At 47.8% G+C, this 15,841-nt stretch overlaps 1 protein-coding gene across 1 annotated transcript in view; it reads right to left on the bottom strand.

The window, feature by feature from the left end:
* LOC118923168 (voltage-dependent calcium channel subunit alpha-2/delta-4) overlaps positions 1-15,841 on the bottom strand; it is an 86,479-nt gene that overhangs the window by 39,598 nt on the left and 31,040 nt on the right. The window contains exons 9-16 of the mRNA XM_057491271.1: positions 15,116-15,190; positions 14,228-14,317; positions 14,002-14,115; positions 13,545-13,623; positions 11,482-11,615; positions 9,758-9,835; positions 8,928-9,008; positions 8,311-8,385 (exon numbers count right to left, since the gene is read on the bottom strand). Of these exons, the coding sequence (XP_057347254.1) occupies positions 8,311-8,385; positions 8,928-9,008; positions 9,758-9,835; positions 11,482-11,615; positions 13,545-13,623; positions 14,002-14,115; positions 14,228-14,317; positions 15,116-15,190 (726 nt within the window). The remainder of the gene's footprint in view (positions 1-8,310; positions 8,386-8,927; positions 9,009-9,757; positions 9,836-11,481; positions 11,616-13,544; positions 13,624-14,001; positions 14,116-14,227; positions 14,318-15,115; positions 15,191-15,841) is intronic.

Genomic DNA, 15,841 nt, shown 5'->3' with positions numbered 1-15,841 from the left:
TCAGGCTTGACACAGAGCTGATGATGAGCCCTCTGAGTGTTATTGTTATTTTCTGGCCCTGACTTCTCTCTCTCTCTCTCTCATAGCAAGACAAATATTGCCAAGCTCTCTGCTATGAGGTCTGCAGCACTAAACTGCCCAGGTTTAGTTTAGTAATAGATCAAAAAACAGAAGAGGACAGTTTATCACCGGGGTAAGTTAAGAATTAATCAGAGGCTCTACTTGTAGCAGGAGGAGGCTGCCTGCAGATGTTTGAATGGCTGAAGTTCCCTGTCATTGTGAATATTGTTTCTGCCAGGTTTTTCTTTTTTCAGGCAAATGTCATCCTTCTTTCTTTCTTTCTTTCTTTTTTAATTTTAATATCACTAATCTACAATTACATGAGGAACATTATGGTTACTAGACTCTCCCCATCATCAATTCCCCTCCACATACCCCATTACAGTCACTGTCCATCAGCATAGTAAGATGCTATATCGAATCACTACTTGTCTTCTCTGTGTTGTACAGCCCTCCCTGTACCCCCCACCTGCCCCCTACATTATGTCTGCTAATCGTAATGCCCCTTTTTCCCCCTTGTCCCTCCTTTCCCACCCATCCTTCCGAGTTCCTTTCCCTTTGGTAACTGTTAGTCCATTCTTGGGTTCTGTGATTCTGCTGCTGTTTTGTTCCTTCAGTTTTTCCTTTGTTGTTACACTCCACAAATGAGGTAAATCATTTGGTACTTGCCTTTCTCTGCTTGGCTTATTTCACTGAGCATAATACCCTCTAGCTCCATCTGTGTTGTTGCAAATGGGAGGATTTTTTTTCTTCTTATGGCTGAATAATATTCCATTGTGTATATGTATCACCTCTTCTTTATCCATTCATCTACTGATGAACACTTAGGTTGCTTCCATTTCTTGGATATTGTAAATAGTGCTGTGATAAACAAAGGGGTGCATCTGTCTTTTTCAAACTGGGCTGCTGCATTCTTAGGGTAAATTCCTAGAAGTGGAATTCCTGGGTCAAATGGTATTTCTCTTCTGAGCTTTTTGAGGAACCTCCATATTGCTTTCCACAATGGTTGAACTAATTTATATTCACTGTACTAAATTACACTGAACTAAATTACAATCACTGGTGTGAGGTGATAGCTCATTGTGGTTTTAATTTGCATTTCTCTGATGACTAGTGATGTGGAGCATCTTTTCATGTGTCTGTTGGCCATCTGAATTTCTTCTTTGGAGAAGTGTCTGTTCAGCTCCTCTGCCCATTTTTTGATTGGATTATTTGCTTTTTGTTTGTTGAGGTGCGTGAGCTCTTTATATATTTTGGATGTCAACCCTTTATCGGATCTGTCATTTATGAATATATTCTCCCATACTGTAGGGTACCTTTTTGTTCTATTGGTGGTGTCCTTTGCTGTACAGAAGCATTTCAGCTTAATATAGTCCCACTTGTTCATTTTTGCTTTTGTTTCCCTTGCCTGGGGAGACATGTTCATGAAGAAGTTGCTCATGTTTATGTCCAAGAGATTTTTGCCTGTATTTTTCTAAGAGTTTTATGGTTTCATGACTTACATTCAGGTCTTTGATCCATTTTGAATTTACTTTTGTATATGGGGTTAGACAATGATCCAGTTTCATTCTCTTTCATGTAGCTGTCCAGTTTTGCCAGCTGTTGAAGAGGGTGTCATTTCCCTGTTGTATGTCCATGGCTCCTTAATCATATATTAACTGACCGTATATGTTTGGGTTAATGTCTGGACTCTCTATGCTGTTCCACTGGTCTGTGGCTCTGTTCTTGTGCCAGTACCAAATTGTCTTGATTACTATGGCTTTGTAGTAGTGCTTGAGGTTGGGAAGTGAGATGCCCCCTGCTTTATTCTTCCTTCTCATGATTGCTTTGGTTATTCGGTGTCTTGGGTGTTTCCACATGAATTTTAGAGCTATTTGTTCCAGTTCATTGAAGAATGCTGTTGGTATTTTGATAGGGATTGCATTGAATCTGTAGATTGCTTTAGGCAGGATGGCCATTTTGACAATATTAATTCTTCCTAGCCAAGAGCATGGAATGAGTTTCCATTTGTTAGTGTTCTCTTTAATTAATCTTAAGAGTGTCTTGTGTTTTTCAGGGTATAGGTCTTTCACTTCCTTGGTTAGGTTTATTCCTAGGTATTTTATTCTTTTTGATGCAATTGTGAATGGAATTGTTTTCCTGATTTCTGTTTCTGTTAGTTCATCGTTAATTTATAGGAAAGCTACAGATTTCTGTGTATTAATTTTGTATCCTGCAACTTTGCTGTATTCCAATATCAGTTCCAGTAGTTTTGGAGTGGAGTCTTTAGGGTTTTTTATGTACAATACCATGTCATCTGCAAACAGGGACAGTTTGACTTCTTCTTTACCAATCTGGATGCCTTGTATTTCTTGTTTTGTCTGATTGCCATGGCTAGGACTTCCAGTACTATGTTGAATAACAGTGGGGAGAGTGGGCATCCCTGTCCTGTCCCCGATTTTAGAGGAAAAGCTTTTAGCTTCTTGCTGTTAAGTTTGATGTTGGCTTTGGGTTTGTCATATATGGCTTTTATTATGTTGAGGTACTTGCCCTCTATACCCATTTTGTTGAGGGTTTTTATCATGAATGGATGTTGAATTTTGTCAAATGCTTATTCAGTATTTATGGGGATGATCATGTGGTTTTTGTCCTTTTCGTTTATGTGGTGGATGAAGTTGATGGATTTTCGAATGTTGTACCATCCTTGCATCCCTGGGATGAATCCCACTTTTGATATATTTTTGAATTTGGTTTGCTAATATTTTGTTGAGTATTTTTGCATCTGTGTTCATCAGGGATATTGGTCTGTAGTTTTCTTTTTTGTGGGGTCTTTGCCTGGTTTTCATATTAGAGTGATGGTGGCTTCATAGAATGAGTTTGGAAGTATTCCCTCCTCTTCTATATTTTTGAAAACTTTAAGGAGAATGGGTATTATGTCTTCTCTACATGTCTGATAAAATTCAGTGGTGACTCCATCTGGTCCAGGGGTTTTGTTCTTGGGTAGTTTTTTGATTACTGATTCAATTTCTTTGCAGGGAATTGGTCTGTTTAGATTTTCTGTTTCTTCCTTGGTCAGTCTTGGAAGGTTGTATTTTTCTAGGAAGTTGTCCATTTCTTCTAGGTTTCCCAGCTTGTTAGCATATAGATTTTCATAGTATTCTCCAATAATTTTTTGTATTTCTGTGGGGTCCGTTGTGATTTTTCCTTTCTCATTTCTGATTCTGTTGATGTGTATAGATTCTCTTTTTCTCTTAATAAGTCTGGCTAGGGCTTATCTGTTTTGTTTATTTTTTCAAAGAACCAGTTCTTGGTTTCATTGATTTTTTTCTATTGTTTTATTGTTCTCAATTTTATTTATTTCTTCTCTGATATTTATTATGTCCCTCCTTCTGCTGCCTTTGGGCCCCATTTGTTCTTGTTTTTCCAGTTTCAATAATTGTGACATTAGACTATTCATTTGGGATTGTTCTTCCTTCTTTAAATATGCTGTATGCTTTCCTCTAAGAACTGCCTTCGCTGTGTCCCAAAGAAGTTGGGGCTTTGTGCTGTTGTCATTTGTCTCCATATATTGCTTCATCTCTGTTTTAATTTGGTCATTGATCCATTGATTTTTTTAGGAGCATGTTGTTAAGCATCCATGTGTTTGTGAGCCTTTTTGTTTTCTTTGTACAATTTATTTCTAGTTTTATACCTTTGTGATCTGAGAAGTTAGTTGGTAGAATTTCAATCTTTTGGAATTTACTGAGGTTCTTTTTGTGGCCTCGTATCTGGTCTATTCTGGAGAATGTTCCATGTGCACTTCAGAAGAATGTGTATCCTGCTGCTTTTGGGTGTAGAGTTCTGTAGATGTCGGTGAGGTCCATCTGTTCTAGTGTGTTGTTCAGTGCCTCTGTGTCCTTACTTATTTCTGTCTGGTTGATCTGTCCTTTGGAGTGAGTGGTGTGTTGAAGTCTCCTAACATGAATGCATTGCATTCTATTTCCTCCTTTAGTTCTGTTAGTATTTGTTTCACATATGTAGGTTCTCCTGTGTTGGGTGCAGAGGTATTTATAATGGTTATATCCTCTTGTTGGACTGACCCCTTTATCATTATGAAATGTTCTTCTTTATCTCTTGTTACTTTCTTTGTTTTGAAGTCTATTTTGTCTGATACAAGTACTGCAACACCTGCTTTTTTCTCCTTATTTTTCACATGAAATATCTTTTTCATCCCTTCACTTTTAGTCTGTGTATATCTTTGGGTTTGAGGTGAGTCTCTTGTAAGCAGCATATAGATAGGTCTTGCTCTTTTGTTCATTGTATTCCTCTGTGTCTTTTGACTGGTGCATTCAGTCCATTTATAGTTAGGGTGATTATCGATAGATATGTACTTATTGACATTGCAGGCTTTGAATTCATGGTTACCAAAGGTTCAAGGGTAGCTTCTTTACTATCTAACTGCCTAACTTAACTCTCTTAATAAGCTATTATAAACACAGTCTGATGATTCTTTATTTCTCTCCCTTCTTATTCTTTCTCCTCCATACTTTATATGTTAGGTGTTTTATTCTGTATTCTTCTGTGTTTCCGTTGACTGCTTTTGTGGATAGTTGATTTTATTTTTTGCCTCTAGTTATTATTTGGTTGGTCTGCTTTCTTTGCTGTGATTTCATTTTCTCTGGTGACATCTATTTAGTTTTAGGAGTGCTTCCATCTAGAGCACTCCCTTTAAAATACCTATAGAGGTGGTTTGTGAGAGGCAAATTCCCTCAACTTTTGCTTGTCTTGAAATTGTTTAATCCCTCCTTCAAATTTAAATGATAATCATGCTGGATACAATATTCTTGGTTCAAGACCCTTCTGTTTCATTACATTAAATATATCATGCCATTCTCTTCTGGACTGTAAGGTTTCTGTTGAGAAGTCTGATGATAGCCTGATGGGTTTTCCTTTGTAGGTGATCTTTTTTTCTCTCTCTGGCTGCCTTTAATACTCTGTCCTTGTCTTTATCTTTGCCTTTTTAATTATTATATGTCTTGGTGTCCTCCTTGGGTCCCTTGTGTTGGGAGGTCTGTGGGCTTTCATTGTCTGAAAGACTATTTCCTTCCCCAGTTTGGGGAAGTTTTCAGCAATTATTTTTTCAAAGACACTTTCTATCCCTTTCTCTGTCTCATCTTCTTCTGGTACCCTATAATGCAAATATTGTTCCATTTGGATTGGTCACACAGTTCTCTTAATATTCTTTCATTCCTAGAGATCTTTTTATCTCTCTCTGCCTCAGCTTCTCTATATTCCTGTTCTCTGATTTCTATTCCATTAACATCTCTTGCACCTCGTCCAGTCTGCTCTTAACACTTTCTATTGACTGTTTCATTTCTGTTATCTCCCTCTGGACTTCATCCCTTAGCTCTTGCATATTTCTCTGCAGGTCCATCAGCATGGTTATGACTTTTATTTTGAATTCTTTTTCAGGAAGATTGGTTATATCTATCTCATCAAACCCTCTCTCTGGGGTTGTCTGAGTAATTTCTGACTGGACTAGTTTCATCTGCCTTTTCATGGTGATAAAAGTGGTTGCAGGCATGTGGTGCATGTGTCAGGTGGGACAACAAAGTCACCTCCTGCTTCTTGGTCACCTTGCCCTTCTCCCTTGCTTGTGCCATCTACCCACCCACTGGGAGCAGTCTCTGGGATAATCTCCTCAGCTGCCATGGGCAGGACGGCCCTCAGGATAGCCTAGCACACTGCAGGAGATCTCAGCCATGCTGGGTGTGTTCTCCTGTGAGAACGGCGCCCTTCGTGCCTTCCAGACCTTGCTCTGGCTTCCTCCACCTGTCCCAGTTAAGGGCACACTGGGAGGAGACTGTGTGGTTGCTGTGGGCAGGGCTGTTCCCTGGCTGCTCTGCAGCTGTGGTGGGTCAGCTGGTCTGCTTGCAGCGCCAGCCAGGGGAAACAAATAGCAGGCTGCTTACTGCCGTGAGGGGCTTTTAGGGCTGCTTTAACTATCCAAGGTGTTAAGGGACCCAAAGTTCCTCAAGATTCCCAGCCTGCTTGACTGAGTATGCTGGGACAATTTTGTCCAGCTGTTGAGCCCTTGTCCCTTTAAGACTTTTAAAAAGTGCCTGCTTTTCTTTTGTCCCAGGAGAGTCAGTTGTGTGGATCCACTTGCAGTCTCCTTCTCAGATTTTATTTTTCTGTTTCTCTAATATCCAGTACACCATGCAATGTCTGTCTGTGTTCCTGGGGCAGATTACTAGGGCTGGTTATTTAGCAGTCCTGTGCTTCCACTCCCTCCCTGCTCTGACTCCTTTCCTCCCACCTGTGAGCTGGGGTGAGGGGGCGCTCAGGTCCCACCAGGTCACGGCCTGTATCTTATCCCCTTTGTGAGATGCTGAGTTCTTGTAGATGTAGATGTAGCCTAGCTGTTGTACTGTATCTTCTGGTCTCTCTTTTAGGAATAGTTGTATTTGTTGTATTTTCAAAAATATATATGGTTTTGGGAGGAGATTTTCGCCACCCTGCTCATGCTGCCATCTTGAGTCCCGTCATCCTTATTTCTTGCCTGTCCAGAAGATCTGTGGTGTGGCTGCCACTCAGTATCCCCTTTTCATTCTTCTCTTTCCTCACCCATGCTTGGAGGATGTTCCCATTCTTGGCCGTTTGCTGTCTGTACTCATGACAAACAGCATTGCCCAGCCTCTTATACCTTGGCTCCATTTCTTTTGAGTAAGATGCAACATTCCTCATTCATTGCCATTTCCTAATTCTTGATGATACCTGAAAGATCACCATTAGTTCCTCGTATTAAAACCATAGTCCCACTTTGTTAATTGCTCATTCTCTGGGCATGGACACAGAAAGATTTCAGACCCAAAGTATTGCTTTTAACCCTCATTCTGTTTACTATAAGGCATACATACCCTCTGTTATTTTTTTAGCTCAATTATTGTTCTCATTAACACCTGCCATAATTTGACCTGCTTTTCTTAGGAATTTCACTCTGCTGGTTTTACCACAGCTTTTGTTCTGCATTGTGTTGGTCTCTAAGTGTTTCATTTGTGCAAGTCCATTTTCTTAATTGGACTGTGAACTTCTATATATGGCATTCTAAGGTTAGGTGCACAGTAAGTCTGCAATATGACTCGATTGGTTGAAGCTTCTATTCATCTAGATTATATGGACATGACACATGGGTTTCTGACCAGAGCCCCTTAACTTTACAAGTCAGCTGCAGGATGAACACATTTATTACTTCCCTAGTGGGTCATTTTGTTGGTGCCAGGGCTGACCTCCTAGAACCCGTAGGTGTAGGTGAGTGTCCCCCCAGGGTGCAGGTGGTTGCCCAATAGAATCTGAATTGGGAAGACAAGAGTGGTCCCCTGGTGTCCTGATCTGCCTCTACTATGAACACCTAGAGTTTGCCTTGAAGAGCCTTATGGACACTCGGCATTTATCTTGCCCAGATGAAATGGCATGGGGCTTAGACCGATCTCTCCTCATGGCACATGGGATAGGTGAGTCCCTAGTAAGTTCTCAGAAAGGTTCTCTGTTAGCTACTGCCTTCAGCTGTTACCCTCAATTCAGGATAATACTGGTAGATGGGAAAGAGCTAAGACTCCCCTGGGACTTTAACTCCCCTCTCCTCACTGTCCCCAGTGATCACACCGAGAGGACAGTGTCATGGACAGTGGCCAAGTGCCAAGACCAGAGGCAGTTGGGAGCCTTTAGCCCCGGAAGCAGAACTTTTAGGTAAAATGATTTAGCTTTCTCTCTTGGCTGTCAGCTGTTCTGCTGAGTGCATGTGATGTGACCCCAGCCCCTGTGTCAGGATGGAAAGAGGCAGGAACACTCAGGAATAGAGTCAGGAAAGCTCAGTGGAGCGCTGCTCTGCTGCTCCACTGTGTGAGGCCCGCCCCTGCCACTTTTACTGTTATCAGCATGGCAGCCCTTGGGCGGGCCCCTGGAGCTCTGCTGGTGTCGCTGTGGGACTCCAGGAGGGAGGTGGGGCCCTGAGGCGGTGGCAGGAAGCTCAGGGGCTTGGTCTGCAGGGAAGCTGCCCCTCCTGGCATGCTCTCCAGACTGTTCATCAATCAGTGCCTGTGTTTGCCTTGTCTCCTGCCAGATTGCTAACAATCTGAAAACAGAGACCGTGACTTAAATTTTTTTTCTCGTATTACCCATTGAGTTCTTGAATGGAGCCCAATGTGTGTTTATTGTTGTAACTGCTTTTATGAACTACCCCTAAATCCCATATAGTTAAGGTCCCAGAAGGCAAATAAGATCTGTACCTACCAGGGGTCGGAGGTCAGGATGTGAGAGGATGTAGCCGTTGTTACTGTTCAGAAAGGCGTATCCGTGCACTCCGAGCTAGCAGAGATGGGGAGGGAGAGCCATGAGACCCGCGGCTTGTGTCAGAGAACTGGCACTGGGAACAGGGTTTGGGATCCCAGGACAGTCAGGTGGCAGCTCACAGCAGGAAGTCCTTCAAACAGGAGCATGACTGAGCCAGCACTGTGCTTCTAGCCATTGATTTTGAATTCCTTTCCAAATTCTACTGTTTAGAGGAACCACAATAATGCACAGCATCAGCTGGCCTCTTTCCCGCCACATGCTCTAGGTGCTTTGACGACGTACTCTCATTCATCCCCAACAGGACCGCATGGCAGGGAGGGGCAGACTGGGCACCTGAGGCCCCGGGAAGGGACAGACCTTGCTGAGGGCCACAGGGCAGGTCAGAGCTGGCAGTAACAAGCGGTGATGGGACCCCAAGGCGCTGTTCCTGTGCTCAATGCCGGTACTTCCCCAGGGCAGCACGGCAGGGCCCCTTCCCAGCCTGGGCTTGGCTGCGCTACCTGCACAGGGGCTCCTGGAGAACCTGTGGTTCCGTGGAGGGACCTGACCCGGCTCACCTTGTACCTTGGTGCGAGCTTCATCAGCTCTCTCAGGGTCACATCAGAGCCCACCACACCCAGAAGAATGCCGTGGGATCGCTGCAAGGAGAAACACCAGGGTCAGCCTGGCTGGACTGGGCCCTTGGCCTTCCCAGCACCTGGACCTGCATGCCATTAGGCCTCGTGTGGTTCTTGTGCAGTTGGGTTTTAGGCTGAGCTCTCCAGAGTAAAAGCCTAGAACCTATCAGAAGAGGCCCCAGGAGTAATCTCAGCTGCTGGGAACATTAATGTCTTCCCAGTATTAATATTTACATTGTAATATTTAAGTAAAATACAAAGTTGAATGAAATATTAATTTTCCTTGCAGAGCTGTAGTATCAGAATTCAAGGGCCCATAATCTGTGGGTGTTCTCAAACACACGGGGAACAGTCCTTGACCCGAGGGAGGAGGGAATGCTCCAGAAGTCCCCTCAGCAGGGCTTTTACAAACAAGTCAGAGGCTGCCTGAGCTGCGAGGCTGATGTGGTTTTGCTGGAAGGCTGGCAGGAGAGCCCCCAGCCCTACATCCCTGAGGTGGTGGTCCCAAGTGCGCAGCAGTAGACAGCCCCAAGCTGGCTGAGCAGAATCCCCAGGGGGCTTTGGGAAGTATGGAGCCCACCCCACCTCCCATCCCAGCCCCTCCCGATCAAGGGATTCTGATGTAGCTATCTGGGCACAGGGTCTGGAACCCACATTTAAAGCCCTCCCAAGGTGGCTCCGGTGTCCAGCCAAGTCAGGAACCGTGGGTCTGAAGATGATAACCAGGCCCCATGTTCTAACCCCTGCTGCAGCTTCTTATGGCAACTCACTGTTTCGTTCTTTTTGCTGAAGACGGGCATGGCCACCGTGGTGAGGAGCGCTGGGCTCTGTGCACTCGAGGTGAAGGGCTGTCAGGGAGGAGGGGGCCAAGGCCAGGGGCTGAGCCCACAGTGTGACGACCCACAGCCACTGACGCCAGCCACCACACCAGGGCCACCTTCCAGCATGAGGAAGAAGTCCCAGAGGAGGTTTCTCCTCTCCAGAAGGGGCAGAACTGAGGAGGGGAGGTGGTCTGGGAGGGTGCCAGGCTGATACCACATGGCAAGCAGAGCCCTGAGCCAGGGCGAGTCTCAGATTCCCAGAGCCCAGTGCCTGGCTCCCGTGCACCCTCACCGGCACCAAGGATGAGTGGGCTCCCAGGGAACACCCCATCCCGCACATGCCCAGGAACAAAGAGCTTTTCCAGAAATCTCTATCAGGGACCCAAGGCTGGCACGAAGCAGACCAGCCAGGAGGGAGAAGGACACTGATGCAGAGCCACCTGTGCACACAAGTTTGTGCATGAGGAAGCCCAGTGCAGGGCAGGGTGTGGCTGCAGCTGGCCCCCAGGGCCACCGCTGACACACGCATGTGCCGACCCACAACCCGTCCCCAACTCAGAGCACCAGAGCCATGCCATTCCCTGCCTCTGGGATGGCGCGCCTTCTGCCCTGCCTCATCTCACTGAGCCGGCTCCTTTGGGCTCCACATGCACACCCCACTTTATCACAAAGACAGGCCCCAACAGGTGGTGTGGGCGGCTGTGCCTGATAAGCCTGACATTCTTCAGGATCAGCTAGAGGTGGTTGCCGAGCCATGGACCTCTCGGTACACTTACTTGGAAAATGAAAAATTTTTTTTAAATTGAATATATGTAACATACAACATGTACATGTACATGTTACTTTGCTACATATTGCATACACACTGTAATAGGATTGCCACGGTAGTGGTATTTATCACATTACATGGAGTGCATATTGTTGTCTATGCCCATCATTCTGTGCATTAGGTTACTAACCATCAGATTTCTTCTCCCTTCCTCATCTGAGTTTCCAATTTAGAGTTTGAAACTAAGTTTTCTGAGAGTGAGTGGTTTCAGGTGACTAGAGTCCCACTGGCCACTTGGGTCAGGAGGCCCCCAGGGAAGGCCAAGGGGACAGCAGGAATGGGTCTGGTCCCAGGTCATCAGTGCTGGGCTGGCCACCGCTAGACTTCTTTGTGTGGGGGAGAACCATTCCTCTCCTACTTAAGCTGCTATTCTCAGGGCCCTGCTAATCGCACGCTGACCCGTCCTCCCTGGAGCACGCAGCTGCCTATGGGATGTGACCCAGGAGGGCCTCTTCCCTGGGCCTCAGCTGACATGCCTTCCCTGCCTGTCCATTGGTACAGGTCCCTGCTGCCTGTGGGCCATCACTTTGAAATGTAGGCCCCAGAAGGGCTCCTTTCTTCTGGAAGTAGGTCAGGGAGAAGGACGACGAGGGAGGTGGGCAGGGCGGAGCGAGGAGGGGCAACGCCTGGGGCAGAGGGGCTCTGCCCACGGGGACAGCCCCGGAAGCTCTGCTCACAGGTCTGGGCCTCTTGGGGCAGCACCTGGGCAGGGGGCCTGCCAACGGGCAGGCAGTGTCACCCCCTTCGCAGCGTCCCCTGACAAGGTGCCCTGCCCACGTCTCCTGACCCAGGAAGCCGCCCCCTGCTCCCAGGGTTCCTACTCTGGAGCAGGGCCAGGACACACCTTGCTACCCATGTAGGCTTCTGTCCAGGTGACATCTCGGTCACGGTTGATGACCATGGGGCGGCTGAGCACGTGTAGGTACTCCATCACGTTCTCCTGGGCATCTGCCAGCGTGGAGATCTGCGTGTAGTAGCCTGCGGAGGGGAGGGTCACACGGCTGTGGAAGGCCGGGGCTCCACTAGGAACCCGCTGCTCGGCACGCACTCCCCCAGGGGCGACGGCTCACTGCTGGCACCCCCAGGAACTGCTTCCCCCTAGGTCATACCCTCTCCTGGGGGCAGCCAAGGCCAGCGGTCCTGATGGCACACAAAGGCTGGCCCCTGCCTCAGCTTGGAGACTCCGAGGGGCCTTCCCAGCTCCAGAGCTGCTGCGGCAGCAGCAGGCCCTCACCTGCAGGGCCCTGTGGGCCGCCTGCCCTCTGGCTCTGCTGCCTCCTCACTTAACTGGGCATCTTCCCTGGGGGCCCCCTCCTGCGGGCAGCTGTCTCAGGGTCTGTTTCTGGGGCGCCCAGTCTAAGACAGTGGCTCGGCCCCTACCACACCCTGCCCCCTCCTTCCTGTGACCACCGTCCTTCCTCAGTTATGGGGAGGGGGCTACCGCCTCTTCACTGTGCCCTCGGTGGTATTTAAAAGAGCAAAAGGCTATGAATAGCTCAGCACATGTCTGCCTCTCTGGTCTCCTTGCCCATCATCTTCCACAGAACGGTCATTCCACCTCCAGAAAATGGAACCACTTTCAGCTCCCAGTGTGCCTCTTGACTCAGACGCTTTGAACATATATTCCCTCTTCTGGAACACCCTTCCCTGCTCTGTATGTCTGGGTGACTCCTACCAGGTCTTTGTTTCAGCTTAGACACCTTTAAGGAAGTCTTCAGAAAACGTTCCTGGAGACCCTCAAAAGGGGGAAGTGCCCCTCCCATCACCCCCTGGTGCCCTGTACAGTCTGCACCCCTCTGCCCACTGCACGCAGCTCAGCCTATATCATCACTGACTGTTTGCATGTTTGTCTCCTCTGTAAGAGCAAGATTCAGTCCATCCTGATCGCAATGTGGAATCTGCCAGGCACACAGCAGATGCTTAATAAATTTGGGTTGAATCAACATGGATGGAGCTAGAGGGTATTATGCTCAGTGAAATAAGTCAAGCAGAGAAAGACAAGGACCAAATGATTTCCCTCATTTGTGGAGTATAACAACGAAGCAAAACTGAAGGAACAAAACAGCAGCAGACTCACAGACTCCAAGAAGGGACTAAATGGTTACCAAAGGGGAGGGATTGGGGAGGACCGGTGGGGAGGGAGGGAGAGGGGATTGAGGGGTATTATGATTAGCACACATGGTATTGGGGTGGGGTCACAGGTAAGACAGTGTAGCACAGAGAAGAGAAGTAGTGACTCTGTGGCATCTTACTACACTGATGGACAGTGACTGCAATGGGGTGTGTGGGGGACTTGATAATAAGGGTGAATGTAGTAACCACATTGTGTTCCTTGTGAAACTTTCGTAAGAGTGTATATCAATGATACCTTAATAATAAAAAAAATTTGGGTTGAATCAAGAAGGTCCAAGCTGACACCCTAAGACTCAGGTCTTAGGTTCTGGCCAGAGATAGATAAGGGCTGTTTGCATATAAAACATTATTCAAACAAAATGATGACCCTATGCTCTGTCTGAGAGCAGACCGGAGTAAATGGGCTTAATTTGCAGCACAAGGAACAGAGGTTAGACTTGGAAGAGGACTTACATTTAAACTGCCAGGCCCAGCCCTGCCTCACTGTGTCTGTATGTGGTTTGTGTCCGACTTTATTGAAGAGATAATTTGCTCTTCTGCAAACACAGGGTAGGTGACCTCTGAGTTCTACTGCAGGTGACTTTAGGACTCAGCGTTCCTGCAGGAACAGCCATGTCTTCGCTCAAGGCAATCTTTTTATTTTTCTTTTTTGACTTGATTTTCCCAAGTGAGAAGGAGGGGCAGACACTGTCCTGTCGACAGAGCCTGTCCTCTGCGAGGCCCCCACGGAGTCATCCCTCAGCACCGCGGCGACTCTGCCCATGTGCCACCTACCTTTGTTGCTGCATGCGATCCACCTCATGCGGTCCGCGAACGTCACTTCTCTCCCAATAAGGTAAGTGAACACTCGGACCTGATCCACAAGACACAGAGCGGCTCAGGGGACAGCACCCGGCCGGGAGCTGACTTTGGGGTCCCCACTCTCATCTCTTGACCAGAAAGGACTCTGAGGCCTCGCCAGCGCCGTGATGCCGTGGGCCAGGGTGGGGTGTTGCTCACCACCCGGCAGTCTTCATGACTCAACCCCAGATTCTGGAGTGTCACTCTCAGCTGTCTCCCACGACCCCTCCGTGCCCAAGGTCACCAGGACTCTGGAACTCTGGCCTGGGACATGCTGTCTGAATTTACTAGTGGGGCTAATGGAGCAGGACGTTTGAACTCGGCAGGCCTGGCAGGAGAATGCTTCATGGGCCCTGTCCCCTCTGCCATCAACCTCCCCCAGGAAAGTAACCTTGCGGTCTGGCCAGTTGTACTTCTCAAACACCGGCTCGTAGTCGTCCACGGCCCCGTCGGAGATGAGCATGATGGCCTGGTTGCACAGGCTCCCTTGCTTGGCTTCCCGGAACTGCACGGTGGGGGACAGGTGCCAGGGTCACAGGCCATGGGCTGTGCTCATTCAACTGCTCCACCTCCTGACCCCTTCCCTGTCCCCAGCTTCATCCGGGTCAGGGGCATACCTGCTTCAGGACCCTGAAGGCTTCAGTCAGGGCTCGGCTCACCACCCCCGTGCCTTTGACCATCAGCTCATCTACCAGCTGCTTGAAATGCTTCAGGGGTGGGAAATTAAAGGCAGATGAGTGGATGCAGTGGGCCAGGGACCCTTCATCTTTGGTCTTAATTTCAGAGGTTGTTTAGAGCTGTTTGCCCAAAGTGCATGCTTGAAGGATCCATCTCTTTAGGATCCAGCTAATTTAATGGGTGGACCCCTACAACAGATGTTTCTCAAATGCCCCCAAAGTGTGCAAATCCATCCTCATGACTGGAGGGAAATGCCAGGTGGGTGCCCAGCCAGAGTTGGGAGGCTGGTCCATGCCAGTGCCTACGTTCCCAGGTTCAGCCAACAGAGAGCACCCACAGGAGACCCACCCTCGGCCAGGACTCAGGAGGAAGCCAACCCGAACCCCTGTCACCTGTTAACTCTCCCTTTTTAAAAAAGGTGGTCACTGCCTCCCCTCCCTGGCTTTTGAAAGGACTCAACCCAGAGGGTTTTTGTTTCCCCATTCCGCGGAGCTACTCATGAAAGCCAACATAGTGGAGAGAACATGGGGAGGCAAAGGGGAAACTGAGTCCTGGGTGATCCACAGAGTGAAAACCAGGCCTGCATAGGCGAGGTCTCCTTGGGTGGCCTCTCTTTGCTCACTATTTGCTCTGATAGGTGGGTAGCAATATTAGGAAGGTGATTTCCCAGGTGTATTGGCCTAGGTAACTGCACACCCATTTGCCCTCTTTCCAGCTATGGTGGGAATGAGTAAGAGGGGCTGCTGGGCAGTCTGCACGGACAACTCCCCCGGGGTCAGAGCAGGGCTTCAGGGACATCAGACACTCACCTGACGGTGGACACTCACCTCACGATTATCTCGATTGGCCTGGACAAGGATTCCTTTAAAACAAGGCTCAATATAATGGATGTAGTCATTGTACTGAGGTTGCAGAGGGCAGAGGAGAGAGAAGAGACAGGGTCAGTCTGAAAGTCAGGGCCCAGGGAAGAAGCTTAGGCAACTCCCAGGGTGGCAGGGGTAGGGACCACCTAGGCCCCTGTGTCATGTTAATTTGGGGCACCCTATGCTTTTGGCCATTTTTCTAAGTGGAGAGGGAGTATAGAGAACAGTGGAGCATTAGCTCTGACCATCCTCTCTCAAATTCCAGTCTAGGGTCATTTGCTCAGGGGACTGGCTGAGTGACACCATCTCCAGAGCACAGAGGATCTGCTGCCAATGAGAGATCCCTTTGGTCTCTGTCCCCAAGAGCAGACAGAGTACCTTCCCACAACATTTCATGGGCAGACCCCTCCCTGATGCCTGAGTCCAGAATTAGAAACTGTGCTCTTTTTCTCTTTGCCCTGCATTTACGGAGAGGATCTTTCACCTGTCAACAGGGGTTGGGAATGGGAAGAAAAATGAATTATTACTGCTCCCTTTTTTTTAACCACCCTGCTTCCCCATAGTTAGAAGTTAAATCTTCAGGGTTTCCTTAACCTACTTCTGCTTAAGTAAGACAGGGAGCAAAGGGGAGACTGTGCTGGACCATGGTAAGGCCACTGCGTGTTCCAGGGAGAGCGCTGGGCTGTCTGG

Source organism: Manis pentadactyla, chromosome 14, assembly GCF_030020395.1.
Source record: "Manis pentadactyla isolate mManPen7 chromosome 14, mManPen7.hap1, whole genome shotgun sequence".
NCBI lineage: Eukaryota > Metazoa > Chordata > Mammalia > Pholidota > Manidae > Manis > Manis pentadactyla.
Note: the sequence above shows the minus strand (reverse complement) of the source record. Positions and strands in the feature narration are given on the sequence as shown.